General features: G+C 42.4%; 1 protein-coding gene across 1 annotated transcript; it reads left to right on the top strand.

Moving 5' to 3' along the window:
* The first annotated feature begins 202 nt into the window (after nt 1-202).
* Nucleotides 203-14,267, top strand: LOC143598453 (serine carboxypeptidase-like 18). The gene is made up of 8 exons (XM_077076661.1): nt 203-365; nt 12,684-12,757; nt 12,842-12,964; nt 13,427-13,529; nt 13,612-13,649; nt 13,831-13,932; nt 14,010-14,096; nt 14,172-14,267. The coding sequence occupies exons 1-8, from the start codon at nt 314-316 to the stop codon at nt 14,265-14,267; spliced, it is 675 nt and encodes a 224-aa protein (XP_076932776.1). The 5' UTR covers nt 203-313.
* Nucleotides 14,268-14,422: the final 155 nt, after the last annotated feature.

Below are 14,422 nucleotides of genomic sequence, written 5' to 3'. Positions count from 1 at the left end.
GACATGTGCTAAAAATATGTAAAATTGAGCTGAAGTGATACGTACAAGTACATGTAGGCTTGGGTCTATGGATACACATATGCACATATTACATATATATGATATATGTATATGGCTTTTAACTGCACCGTTTGATATTAATAAAAAAAGAAAAAAAAACGTTACTTACCTTTATAAATAAAGAAAACGTATTGAATGTTGAAATATTTTGTATGGAAGTTATGTAGGAGTAGGGTAGAAGGAAGACGTACAATTGTTTTACTATTTTGTTGAATCAACGAGAAGTCCAACCCAAGACCCTCTTATATTTCATATGGCTGGTGGTCCCGGGGCTTCCGTGTTATCCAGTTTCTTTTATAAAATGGGTAAGTTTTTTTCTTTTCAGTTCTGTTTTGTAATATATAGATAGATAAGTTTCTTGGGTTATTCATACACCATGTTGGTTATTTATACACCAGGGTGGCCTATACGAGTCGTATAGGCTCTATACGGCTCGTATAGGTGCATAGTTAAGTCATTTTCAAGCAGAAGTGTCAGGTTTTATTCTTTTGTATCGTATAGGCCCTATACGGCTCGTACAGGGCTATATGATTCGTATAGGGTCTATTTGACTCGTATAGCTTTTTTTTATTCAATTTTAAAATTACAAAATATTAACAATACACCCGAGTTGGTTATAAAATAAAAATATATATAACAACCTACGTACAACATGAGCGTTTCAGGGTAACTACTTTTTAGTTTTATTTGTTAGTGTAGATGTTTTGGCTCGTGTTAACTCAGCTTTGAAATGTAGTCTTTATAATTTATAATATTATACTTTAATGCCTTATAGACACATGACAAATGAAATAGAAGTTGTCGGGTGACGCATTATTTAACGTATTTAAATACTTTATCATCATTTTTTTACTCTAATTGATTGCGCTTGTAAAAGAAAAACTTTTAAAACATAAATAAGCAAAACTATAATAATCCATACGCGATAATTAACTAAGCAACCAAACAAACATGTAATCATAAGGACCGAAACATAATATCCAAAACAAAAGGTCCCAAACATAAGGTCCAAAACATAAAGTTCAAAATACATCAACATCTAAACACCCGATGATAAAATAACGACTACAAGTTCAAAATACATCAACATCTAAACACCTGATGATAAAATAACGACTAATATGGTGGGGCCTCATGTGCTTCTGGCGGCGGTGAACCAAGTATGCCCGACTGTGCTGGAACCGTACGACTCTCCTCCGTCGCCTGCATAATCATCCAATCCATCATCCATGCGACCCTAGCGTCTATACGGAGAGTGGTAGCAACAAGCTCACGTAACGTATCATCCACATGTACTGGGATCGGCGGCACTGGTCTAATCACATGATGGCGTGGCGCCGGGTGCTCGAGCTCTGGCTCTAGCTCTGGCTCTGGCTCTGCATCTGGCTCTGGCTCTGGCTGTGGCTCTCGCACCGCAATGAAACGAGTCTGCCTCCCAACCTTTTTAGTGATCCTCATCAGCCCACATGTCTGCTTACCGATTGGATTCTGCTCGTATTTTTCTGTCATAGAACGCTTGATTCGATTCTGAAAACAATTGAGCCCCATAGCAAGGGTCGTGACATAGGCGCTGCACGCAATCGAGGACTCCTCCCTAAACTGGTATCTGGTAGCAAAGTATGAGGCAATGCAATGCGCTAGGTTGCACCTAGCAGGTGCAAAAAGATAATGCAAGAAGAACAGATAAGTCTGCGTGACCACTCTTGGCCAACCCCCCCCCCCCCCGCCCGGCAATCGTATACACAATAACCTTATGGAGATATCGGTGCACCGGGTCTCTCAAAGCACTAGCCCTAGCCTTTGAACCATATTCCCTATCGCCAATCTGAGGCCACCAACCAGACAACTCATCTAGGGTAGCCTCTGTACGAGCATCCAAGAATAAATCAGTCATTGTCTCCTCTTCAGTGTAGAACCCAAGTGCAACCGCAAACCGCGGTAGAGTAAGGTCAAACACCCTACCGCATAACCGAAAGGATACAGCAACATCGGTATGAATCGACTCGATTGGCACTGGATTAAAATTGAAAGTGGATAAGAACTCTAGTGTTATTTCTCGATACCCGATTGCGTTACCGGCATCAAACATGCGCCTCCAAGGAGTGTTTACCCCGATAATATCCTCAACATGGCTTTTTTGAGCCAGTTCCTCCAAGAAAGGCCACTCAATAGTGCGGGTGTGACAACCGGTAAATTCCCAAACCCTTAAACTAAGTAATCACCTAATAATTAGGTGATTGTAAATATTATGCGCGCTATGTTAGAATCAGCGCGGGCATTTGTTATGTTTGCCCTGCGCGAGCGCGCCATGTTAGTCAGCGCGTGCATTTATTATGTGCGCCCTGCGCGAAGCGCACCATGTTAAGAACTAGCGTGAGCATATGTTATATGCGCCATGCGCGAACGTTTTGGCCTTATGTTTTTCATGAAACTTAACTATGTTGTCTAAATGGGTTGACCGTCACGCATGAGGCTAAGGCGGGTGCATCCCAAACCAATTATGCGCGTGCGGGAGGGGAACTAACCTACCCGCATGGCGGGAACGTTGAGAGCTAGTTTGTCTGAAGCTCCAAGATGGAATTGACTTCAACATGACTGATCACTATGTTGAAATACCAAGACCCCCTGGAGAATCTACAAATGAAACTCAAATGTCCCTAACTGCGAGAAGGTTACGTACCTACCCGCAGCAAAGACATGTCCTATACGCAGAAAGCTATGCGCACAAAGTTATACGCGCAGAACACTTAGTCTATTCTCCAGTTATAAGGAGATTACTCCCGCCCAAAAGGAAACAGTAGCGTGTTTCAGAGATTTCTACTTTTTACTGTACAACTGACAAAAGCATACTGTTAGCCACCCTACTCTCACCAACCACAGACCTGCATGTTCTGTCCAAATCAAATCAAAATCTTTTATCCACCACTCCACTCTTAAGTAAATAATAATAACTTCCATACTTTATCATCATTACATTTAGATATGAAAAGATTTCAATCCCCTAAAGCAAGGGATTGTGTTCCCTTGAGTTTGCCTATAAATATGTGACCAAAATTATCACCCAAACACACTTCAAACTCCTCTCTTAAAGTTGCAAACTGCACAAAACATCGCCCAAGCATCCGTTTGATTTCCAATTCCGTTCCTGTTACTAGGTAAGCCGAGATTATAACCCTAAGACCTACTTTCCAACCCTTATATTCTTTTATCTCTCGATCTTGATATATATATACTTGTTATTTAATCGTATTATAGACCTTCAAATCCGGGGTCAACACCAAGAAAACCCGAATCTCGATTAATCCCTTAAAGAACCACATGTGAGTCTCACAGCCCCTATTTTTACTGTTTTCACTATTTTTAAACTATTTTCGGGGCAAGGGACACGTACTTAAATAATGTTTTATCATGGTATGCTTACAAGCTATGCAAGCGATTATGTGTTTAAGTTATGTTTCATGATGAGCAATGCAAACGGTTATCTAAGGTTTTCGATGTATGTGCGCTAGAACTCGAGTAAGTGATCACTTTACCATTGGAACTCTAAGGGTAGGGACTGCTGGTTTGATCCACCCACTCGTAGGGGTCGCACCTCTTTGCATGGACGAGTGCCTAGTATGATCATGGGGCAGTACTATGGGTTTGAGCCCGCTCGTAGGGGTCGCACCTCTTTGCATGGACGAGCGCCTTGTTTTCCGGCACAACGTCCGCTCGTAACCCGCGGGACGGAATTATTGATTAGCTCGTAGTGGCAGCGCCACTTTGCATGGACGAGCACATTTTCCTGAAACGTCCGCGCGTAACCCGCGGGACGGAATTATTGATTAGCTCGTAGTGGCAGCGCCACTTTGCATGGACGAGCACATTTTCCTGAAACGTTCGCGCGTAACCCGCGGGACGGTATTACTTATTTTAGCTCGTAGTGGCAGCGCCACTTTGCATAGACGAGTACAGTTCCCAGAAATGTTCACGCGTAACCCGTGGAACGATTTTATCAGAATATGTTGATAGAACTATGTTTTACCAAGCATGTGTTTTAATAATGCTATCAGAATTATGTTTCAGAATGATTTGTATCAAGATTTTGATGCAATACGATTTATCAAGTTACTAAAACTTGTGAACTCACTCAGTTTATACTGATTCAAATGTTTTTACGTGTCTTTCAGGAGATAACTAGGTAGCGCATGGAGTCACACTTAGAGCACCTCACGCTGAACATCTAAAACTAGCTTTTTGGAAGATTTTAGTTCTATCCCTTCGATGCGCGTGGTTGTACCCGCCGCGCAAGGGGATATGGCGTGGAAATCTTCAACAGTTTTTATACTTGGATGTTTTTATGAAATTTTTAAACAATGTAATGTATTTGTATTAAACATTTCATGCGCAATGAAAATCTTTGAATGTTTGCAATGGCCCGTGCTTAATTATCAATCCCCACTCGCGCGCGCCCGGCTGTTTCCGCCGTTCAGGGCCGGGTGTGACAGATTGGTATCAGAGCACTGGTTATAGCGAACTAGGAAAAGTTTTAACCTAGACTATAACCGTTGGGGAATCGCATGAAATATTTTTTCAAAGAATATTTTCAAAAGAAACTATACACACTTAGGAACCCGGGTCACACAGTGTCTAGTAAATAATGATAACATTATGTGCTCAGAGTACATGCGCTAAGTCATATATTTTCATTCTTTTAAAGCGAGAATGCCTCCAACTAAAGCCAAAGGAATTACCATGACACCCGAGGAACTCGCGGAAATAATCGCGCAAGCAATCGCAACACATGAGGCCAGCAAGGCCGAATCAAGTCAGGGTCGTCAGAATGAGACCCCAGAACCCGAATCAGGAGCCTTGGACAAAGGATGCTCCTATAAGACATTCGTGGCCTGTAAGCCTTGGCCATTCAAGGGAACCGAAGGGGCCATTGGGCTCTACAACTGGATTGACAAGATGGAGACAGTTCTCTCCATTAGCGGATGTAGTGAGAACCAGAAGGTCCTTTACGCGACCTGCATGTTCCAAGAGGCAGCTTCGTCTTGGTGGAAGCTTCAAACGAAAACTTTGGGGCGAGAAGTTGCTCTCCACAAGACCTGGGAGGAACTGAAGGAGATGATGATGAGAAAGTTCTGCTCTCGCGCAGAAATCCAGAGTCTACAACAGGAATTCTGGAACCACACCATGGTAGGAACGGATATCGACGCCTACAACAACCGGTTCAACGAACTTTGCCAGTTGGTGCCAGACATGGCAAACACGGAGGAAAAGAAGATCGAGAGGTACATTTTTGGGTTACCTCCTGTTGTTAGAGTTCCGCTCAACGCCGCAGCGCCTCCAACCTTTGATGAGGCGGTAGCGCGGGCCATCACCCTTACAAGGGATACGGTCCGTGCGGGTATGTTGACTACGCGCGGAATCGAGCAGCGAACCTCTGATCTCAAGAGGAAATGGAACTCTCACCACCGAGGGTCCGACTCCAAGCAGCCACCGTTCAAGAAGCAGGAAAGCGCAAGGGTTTACGCGATTCAGTCCGCGGAGCCACCACGAAAAGGATACAGCGGGCCTCGCCCATGGTGCAGCAAATGCAAGTATCACCACGAGGGTGAATGCGCGAGAATCGAATGTGCCAAATGTGGCAGACCAGGGCACAAGACGATGAATTGCCGTGTCAGAGAAGCTGGGGCAAGCGACAACTGCTACGCTTGCGGGAAGCCAGGGCATTTTAGTCGGGATTGCCCGCAAAAGGGGAACCAAGCTCGCGGGAGAGCTTTTGTGATCGGCGCAGGCGAAGCTAAAGAAGAGCCGAATGTGGTAACCGGTACGTTTTTGCTTAACGGCCATTTTGCATCTGTCTTATTTGATACTGGCGCTGACCTTAGTTTTGTATCCGCCGAGTTTAAAGACTCCCTAGGTCTAGCAACCAGTAAGCTAGACACACCTTATACTATAGAACTAGCCAATGGTAGGCAGTTATGCGCGAACGAAAGAACTGAACAATGTGTATTAATCATGGGAGGTCACGGGTTCAATATTAATTTGTTACCAATAGACTTGGGAAGTTTTGACATTGTGGTAGGTATGGATTGGTTGGTCGAGAACCACGCGGAAGTTATTTGCCACGAAAAACAGGTTCGGGTCCCACTGTTGAACGGAGAAACCTTAGTGATTCAAGGGGAAGGAAGGGGAGTTGCGACGAAATTGATTTCGTGCCTAAAGGCGCGAAAGTACCTAAGGAAAGGGTGCTACGCCTTCTTGGCGCATGTCGTAGAGAAGAAAGGAGATGAGCGAAGAATTGAAGACTTACCAGTAGTGCGCGAATTTCCAGAAGTTTTTCCTGAAGATTTGCCCGGATTACCGCCGCCGCGACAAGTCGAGTTTCGTATTGATTTAGTCCCAGGAGCTGCGCCAGTAGCTCGAGCGCCTTATCGATTGGCTCCATCTGAGATGCAAGAACTATCCAATCAGTTACAGGAACTATTGGATAAGGGTTTCATACGCCCAAGCTTTTCACCTTGGGGAGCTCCAGTACTGTTTGTTAAAAAGAAGGATGGTTCATTCAGAATGTGTATTGACTACAGGGAGCTGAACAAGCTGACAGTCAAGAATCGGTACCCCTTACCGAGGATTGACGACTTATTTGACCAGTTGCAGGGATCCAGTTATTATTCGAAGATAGATCTACGGTCAGGATACCACCAACTTAGGGTCCATGAGGAAGATGTGCCGAAAACAGCCTTCCGAACTAGATACGGCCATTATGAGTTCTTAGTGATGCCTTTCGGGCTAACTAATGCGCCGGCTGTATTCATGGATCTGATGAACCGCGTATGCAAACCATTCTTGGACAAGTTTGTGATTGTGTTTATAGATGATATTCTAATTTACTCTCGGACCAAGGCCGAGCATGAGCAACACCTGAGATTGATTTTGGAATTGTTAAGGAAAGAAAAGTTGTATGCGAAGTTTTCCAAGTGCGAGTTTTGGCTTAGAGAAGTTCACTTTCTCGGTCACGTTGTAAACGAGAAAGGAATACACGTTGATCCTTCCAAAGTCAAGGCCATCGAAAACTGGGAAGCGCCAAAAACCCCAACTGAGGTGAGGCAATTCCTAGGACTAGCTGGCTACTATCGACGCTTCATTGAGAACTTCTCCAAGATAGCTCTACCTCTGACCGCGCTAACTCAGAAAGACAAGAAGTTTGTTTGGGGCGAAAATCAGGAAACAGCATTTCAAGTGTTGAAACAGAAGTTATGTAGTGCGCCAATTTTGTCTTTGCCCGAGGGGATGGATGACATTGTTGTTTACTGCGACGCTTCACATCAGGGACTTGGATGTGTCCTTATGCAGCGAGACAAAGTCATAGTGTATGCCTCACGCCAACTCAAGACCAATGAGAAGAACTACACAACGCATGATTTAGAACTTGGAGCGGTTGTCTTCGCGCTAAAGATTTGGCGCCATTACCTCTATGGTACAAAGTGTATAATTTTTACGGATCACAAGAGCCTTCAACATATATTTGATCAAAAGGATTTAAACATGAGGCAACGAAGATGGGTGGAGTTGTTGAATGACTATGATTGTGAAATCAAGTACCACCCTGGAAAGGCGAATGTGGTAGCTGACGCGTTAAGTAGGAAGGAGCGAATAAAAACGCTACGAGTCAAGGCTCTAAGGTTGACCATTCACGCAGATCTCTCTACCCGCATCCGAGACGCTCAGCAAGAAGCCTTGAAACCAGAGTTTGTTAAAAACGAATGCCTTGGGGGTATGGTTAAGAGTTTGGAACTTAAAGAGAACGGCAATCTATATTTCGCTAACCGCATATGGGTCCCTCTCAAGGGAGGATTGCGCGAGCAAATATTAAACGAAGCTCACAAGACGCGGTATTCCATACATCCTGGCGCAGACAAGATGTACCAAGATGTTAAAACGCTGTATTGGTGGCCCAATCTTAAAGGCGCCATCACGGCGTATGTCAGTAAGTGCCTGACGTGTTCGAAGGTGAAGGCTGAATACCAGAAACCATCAGGGTTGCTTCAGCAGCCAGAAATTCCCATGTGGAAGTGGGAACGAATCTCTATGGACTTCATCACCAAACTGCCAAGGACACCTGGGGGTTATGACACAATATGGGTTATTGTGGATCGGCTAACTAAGTCAGCGCACTTCCTGCCGATCAAGGAAACCGATAAGATGGAAAAGTTAGCTCGATTGTATATTCGAGAAGTAGTTTCAAAACATGGATTCCCAGTGTCCATCATTTCTGATAGAGATAGTCGGTTCACATCAAGGTTTTGGAAATCGTTACAAGGGGCTTTAGGTACCCGTCTGGACATGAGTACGGCTTATCATCCTCAAACGGATGGACAAAGCGAGCGAACGATCCAGACATTGGAAGATATGCTACGCGCTGTGCGCAATCGATTTCGAAGGTAGCTGGGATACTCATCTCCCATTGGTTGAATTTTCTTACAACAATAGCTATCACACAAGCATTAAGGCTGCGCCGTTCGAAGCTTTGTATGGGCGCAAGTGTAGATCCCCACTGTGCTGGGCTGAAGTAGGTGACAAGCAAATGACTGGTCCAGAAATGATCCAGGAAACAACAGACAAGATTTTTCAGATAAGGGATCGCCTTAAGACAGCGCGCGACAGACAGAAGAGCTACGCAGATGTGCGAAGGAAACCTTTGGAATTTCAAGTAGGGGATAAAGTACTTTTGAAAGTCTCTCCATGGAAAGGAGTCCCCCGTTTCGGCAAGCGAGGAAAGTTGAATCCACGCTACATTGGACCATTTGAGATCCTGGAAAGGATCGGTCCGGTTGCTTATAAGCTCCGTTTACCCGCTGAACTCAGTGGAGTTCATAATACGTTCCATGTGTCCAACCTCAAAAAGTGCTTATCTGACGAAACGTTGATTTTGCCGTTGGAAGAGATTCACATCGACAAACAGCTGCACTTCGTAGAAGAACCTATAGCAGTAACCGATTGGAAAGAACAAAAGTTACGCAGAAGCAAAATCAAGTTGGTAAAGGTTCAATGGAACTCGAGGCGTGGGCCTGAATTCACTTGGGAAAGAGAAGACCAGATGCGCATGAAATACCCACACCTCTTTCAGAGCATGGCTTCTGCCAGCAACGCCTCCTAAATTTCGGGACGAAATTCGTTTAACGAGGGGAGAATGTGACAACCGGTAAATTCCCAAACCCTTAAACTAAGTAATCACCTAATAATTAGGTGATTGTAAATATTATGCGCGCTATGTTAGAATCAGCGCGGGCATTTGTTATGTTTGCCCTGCGCGAGCGCGCCATGTTAGTCAGCGCGTGCATTTATTATGTGCGCCCTGCGCGAAGCGCACCATGTTAAGAACTAGCGTGAGCATATGTTATATGCGCCATGCGCGAACGTTTTGGCCTTATGTTTTTCATGAAACTTAACTATGTTGTCTAAATGGGTTGACCGTCACGCATGAGGCTAAGGCGGGTGCATCCCAAACCAATTATGCGCGTGCGGGAGGGGAACTAACCTACCCGCATGGCGGGAACGTTGAGAGCTAGTTTGTCTGAAGCTCCAAGATGGAATTGACTTCAACATGACTGATCACTATGTTGAAATACCAAGACCCCCTGGAGAATCTACAAATGAAACTCAAATGTCCCTAACTGCGAGAAGGTTACGTACCTACCCGCAGCAAAGACATGTCCTATACGCAGAAAGCTATGCGCACAAAGTTATACGCGCAGAACACTTAGTCTATTCTCCAGTTATAAGGAGATTACTCCCGCCCAAAAGGAAACAGTAGCGTGTTTCAGAGATTTCTACTTTTTACTGTACAACTGACAAAAGCATACTGTTAGCCACCCTACTCTCACCAACCACAGACCTGCATGTTCTGTCCAAATCAAATCAAAATCTTTTATCCACCACTCCACTCTTAAGTAAATAATAATAACTTCCATACTTTATCATCATTACATTTAGATATGAAAAGATTTCAATCCCCTAAAGCAAGGGATTGTGTTCCCTTGAGTTTGCCTATAAATATGTGACCAAAATTATCACCCAAACACACTTCAAACTCCTCTCTTAAAGTTGCAAACTGCACAAAACATCGCCCAAGCATCCGTTTGATTTCCAATTCCGTTCCTGTTACTAGGTAAGCCGAGATTATAACCCTAAGACCTACTTTCCAACCCTTATATTCTTTTATCTCTCGATCTTGATATATATATACTTGTTATTTAATCGTATTATAGACCTTCAAATCCGGGGTCAACACCAAGAAAACCCGAATCTCGATTAATCCCTTAAAGAACCACAGGTGAGTCTCACAGCCCCTATTTTTACTGTTTTCACTATTTTTAAACTATTTTCGGGGCAAGGGACACGTACTTAAATAATGTTTTATCATGGTATGCTTACAAGCTATGCAAGCGATTATGTGTTTAAGTTATGTTTCATGATGAGCAATGCAAACGGTTATCTAAGGTTTTCGATGTATGTGCGCTAGAACTCGAGTAAGTGATCACTTTACCATTGGAACTCTAAGGGTAGGGACTGCTGGTTTGATCCACCCACTCGTAGGGGTCGCACCTCTTTGCATGGACGAGTGCCTAGTATGATCATGGGGCAGTACTATGGGTTTGAGCCCGCTCGTAGGGGTCGCACCTCTTTGCATGGACGAGCGCCTTGTTTTCCGGCACAACGTCCGCGCGTAACCCGCGGGATGGAATTATTGATTAGCTCGTAGTGGCAGCGCCACTTTGCATGGACGAGCACATTTTCCTGAAACGTCCGCGCGTAACCCGCGGGACGGAATTATTGATTAGCTCGTAGTGGCAGCGCCACTTTGCATGGACGAGCACATTTTCCTGAAACGTTCGCGCGTAACCGGCGGGACGGTATTACTTATTTTAGCTCGTAGTGGCAGCGCCACTTTGCATAGACGAGTACAGTTCCCAGAAATGTTCACGCGTAACCCGTGGAACGATTTTATCAGAATATGTTGATAGAACTATGTTTTACCAAGCATGTGTTTTAATAATGCTATCAGAATTATGTTTCAGAATGATTTGTATCAAGATTTTGATGCAATACGATTTATCAAGTTACTAAAACTTGTGAACTCACTCAGTTTATACTGATTCAAATGTTTTTACGTGTCTTTCAGGAGATAACTAGGTAGCGCATGGAGTCACACTTAGAGCACCTCACGCTGAACATCTAAAACTAGCTTTTTGGAAGATTTTAGTTCTATCCCTTCGATGCGCGTGGTTGTACCCGCCGCGCAAGGGGATATGGCGTGGAAATCTTCAACAGTTTTTATACTTGGATGTTTTTATGAAATTTTTAAACAATGTAATGTATTTGTATTAAACATTTCATGCGCAATGAAAATCTTTGAATGTTTGCAATGGCCCGTGCTTAATTATCAATCCCCACTCGCGCGCGCCCGGCTGTTTCCGCCGTTCAGGGCCGGGTGTGACAGCGGGGATCAACAAAAGACATACGAAGAAACCTAAAAAGTTTATCACGTTCTTTGGTGTCACGGGGAAACTGGAGAAATACATGACTATCCAGAAACTCAGGTTGATCCTCCGGGTCTGGAGTGGGTGAACGCTCTCTTCGGGGTGACATAATCTGCAAATAAACGAAACATTATAATTTTAGGCATATAATGCAATTAATAATTAAAGTGAAACATATCACTTTATGATTTTACCTTATCGGTTGAAAAAATGGACATGTTGCTCGAATTTTCACCAGCGGTAACTTCATAATTTTCACCATCGGTAGCTTCACAATTTTCATCACCGGCAACTCCATAATTTCCACCACCGGTAGCTTCACAATTTTCATCACCGGCAACTCCATAATTTCCACTAAAATTACTTTCTTCATAATTATTGTCAAACATCGATGTGAAAAACTCCATTCGTTTAAAACTTACAAAAACTAAAACATGATATAGATAATATGAGAAAAGAGACTAAGAAAGAACAAGAATGATAAAAATTGAAAAACTTAAAACACCTCTTTATATTATATTCACTAGATTATTAAATCTCAATATTACAATTAGTCAAACAACTTTCTATAGAAAATAAAAAATCATCAGACAAATCTATCATATTTTAGGCTTATACCCAAATGCTACAATAAGACATACAACTTTTGGTATTATCTTACAAAGCAACACACAAATCTTACATGGTTTGAGAAAGAAAATCTGATACCTGGTCTATACGGGTCGTATACCACCTATATGAGTCGTATAGACCAGAAAAGTAATTAAAAATCTCTGGTCAAAGTACATGCTGTCTATACGAGTCGTATAGACCCTATACGGGTCGTATAGGTCAGACGAGTTACGTAGGCTATACGAGCTGGATAATCTATACGGCTCGTATAGGGTATATATGGCTCGTATAGACTGCAAAAAGCTGACACACTGACACGTTCGTACGCAGGTCAATAACTTAGGGCTATACGACTCGCATAGGCCCTATACGAGCCGTATAGCCTTATTCCCACACCAGGGGGCTGGTGTATGCATAGCATGACCCTAAGTTTAAAGATTGAACATATGATATATACATTGCATGCTTTCATATATTTAGGTCCACTTGACTTCAATTTGGATGATGGCCTAGATGATTTCCAATTAACATTAAATCCAAAGTCATGGACACAGGTTCGCGTAAACTGATTTTGCATTATATGTTTGCTTTCATATCTGTCAGTCTAGGCAAACTATGCTTTTTTTGTAATTTTGTAGATGGCTAATATAATATTTGTGGATATCCCTGCTGGTGCCGGCTTTTCATATTCAGAAACCCAGGAAGGGTGGATAAGCAGCGACAGCCATCTTGCCAACCAAGCTGTTGACTTTATTACAAAGGTTGAATTCAAATCTTAACTAGCATTTCACATTGCGAGGTTGCTAAACGGATCGTGTTTGTGGGTTGGCGGGTGCAATATGATACAGAATTGAAAATCTGAAACCAACATGACTCGCTTTACTAGGATTTTTTTTTGTTTTGCATATAACTAACTATCCCACAAGTACACCTTTAAAAAATACGAATTTGTAAATTAGCTACCTTTTATCAAAACTGTAAAACCGATTCTAACATCTATTATATATTGGATTTTGGGATAAATATACCTAATATGAAATAATAAAATTAATATGACCTAGTTAGCTAATGTGCTCACTGGTTCGACCCGAAACTGGCTTGTATATACTAAAGCGGCTATCGAACCAGGCCTGCTTATCTCAAAACACAAACTTTGTATCTTGTTAGAATGAGACCAACATGTATATACATACATAACATTTAAATAATTATGTAATGAACAGTTTCTGAAGGACCATCCCAAGCTTTTAAGGAATCCATTATATATATCAGGAATTTCTTACACTGGTATTATCGTTCCCGTAGTTGCTCTAGAATTATATGAAGGTAATTGACATTTTCCCCACTTTTTAATTCATTTGATGGCGGATGAATTGTGATGCTCTGAACATTTTACATTAGTTTGCAGGTTATGAGCGTAGGGATCATGCAACAGTCAACATCCAAGTAAATTATTAACCCCTCTAAACCATAAATAATGTTTTGTAACTGCTTTATACAGAACTTACACATATTTGGATAACTTAATATTTATTAATCAGAATCCTTAGTTATTTACAACATACAACATTTATTTCAGAAAACAAGAAAATATAATCGTTAGTTTTTGTCGTAAACCTGAATGTAGGGCTACATTCTTATAAGTCCTCTTACCAATAAGTTCATGGATTTTAATTCAAGACTTGAATATGCTCATCGTATGGCACTCGTGTCAGACAATATTTACAAGGTGACCTCAACATTTCAGTTATATAAAAAGGCTAAATTTAGATTACCAAGCCCCGTATGTAACAATTTTATTTGCAGTCAGCCATAGACAGTTGCCTTGGTAATTATGTCGACATTAATTCCGCCAACTTAACATGTTTAAACAGTCTTCAAAGTTATGAAGAGGTGAGAATATGTCCGCAAGTATCCAACATACGAACTTGGTGAAAATGATTTAATGTTAGAAATTTCAACTTGCAGTGCACAAGTCAGATTAATTTGGAAAACATTTTGGAACCATTTTGCGATGTAAAAGATCCAACGCTAGACTCTCTCTCTCTCTCTCTCTGGTTTTAGTGTTATCAATGTCATTTTTATTTATTTATATATATATATATTTTTTTATCGGGCGTACCAGGGTGATTGGGCCGGGAGCCGTAGCCCACCCCACCCCCACCCCCCCAAAAAAAAAACGACATTGGGTCCCGACAGCACTAGTGGGATCCAAGGGG

This window comes from Bidens hawaiensis, unplaced genomic scaffold (assembly GCF_021521415.1).
Source record: "Bidens hawaiensis isolate Kalapana, Puna unplaced genomic scaffold, B.hawaiensis_p1.1 tig00050328_1, whole genome shotgun sequence".
NCBI lineage: Eukaryota > Viridiplantae > Streptophyta > Magnoliopsida > Asterales > Asteraceae > Bidens > Bidens hawaiensis.
The sequence above is the reverse complement of the archived record's forward strand: the minus strand, read 5'-3'. Positions and strand labels throughout refer to the sequence as shown.

What these genes read in the sequence shown, in the direction of transcription:
- LOC143598453 (XM_077076661.1), top strand. Translation starts at nt 314, where the DNA reads ATGGCTGGTGGTCCCGGGGCTTCCGTGTTATCCAGTTTCTTTTATAAA. An exon ending in ATCCAAAGTCATGGACACAG is followed by an intron (nt 12,758 to 12,841) that starts GTTCGCGTAAAC and finishes GTAATTTTGTAG; the next exon opens with ATGGCTAATATAATATTTGT. An exon ending in GTCTTCAAAGTTATGAAGAG is followed by an intron (nt 14,097 to 14,171) that starts GTGAGAATATGT and finishes TTCAACTTGCAG; the next exon opens with TGCACAAGTCAGATTAATTT.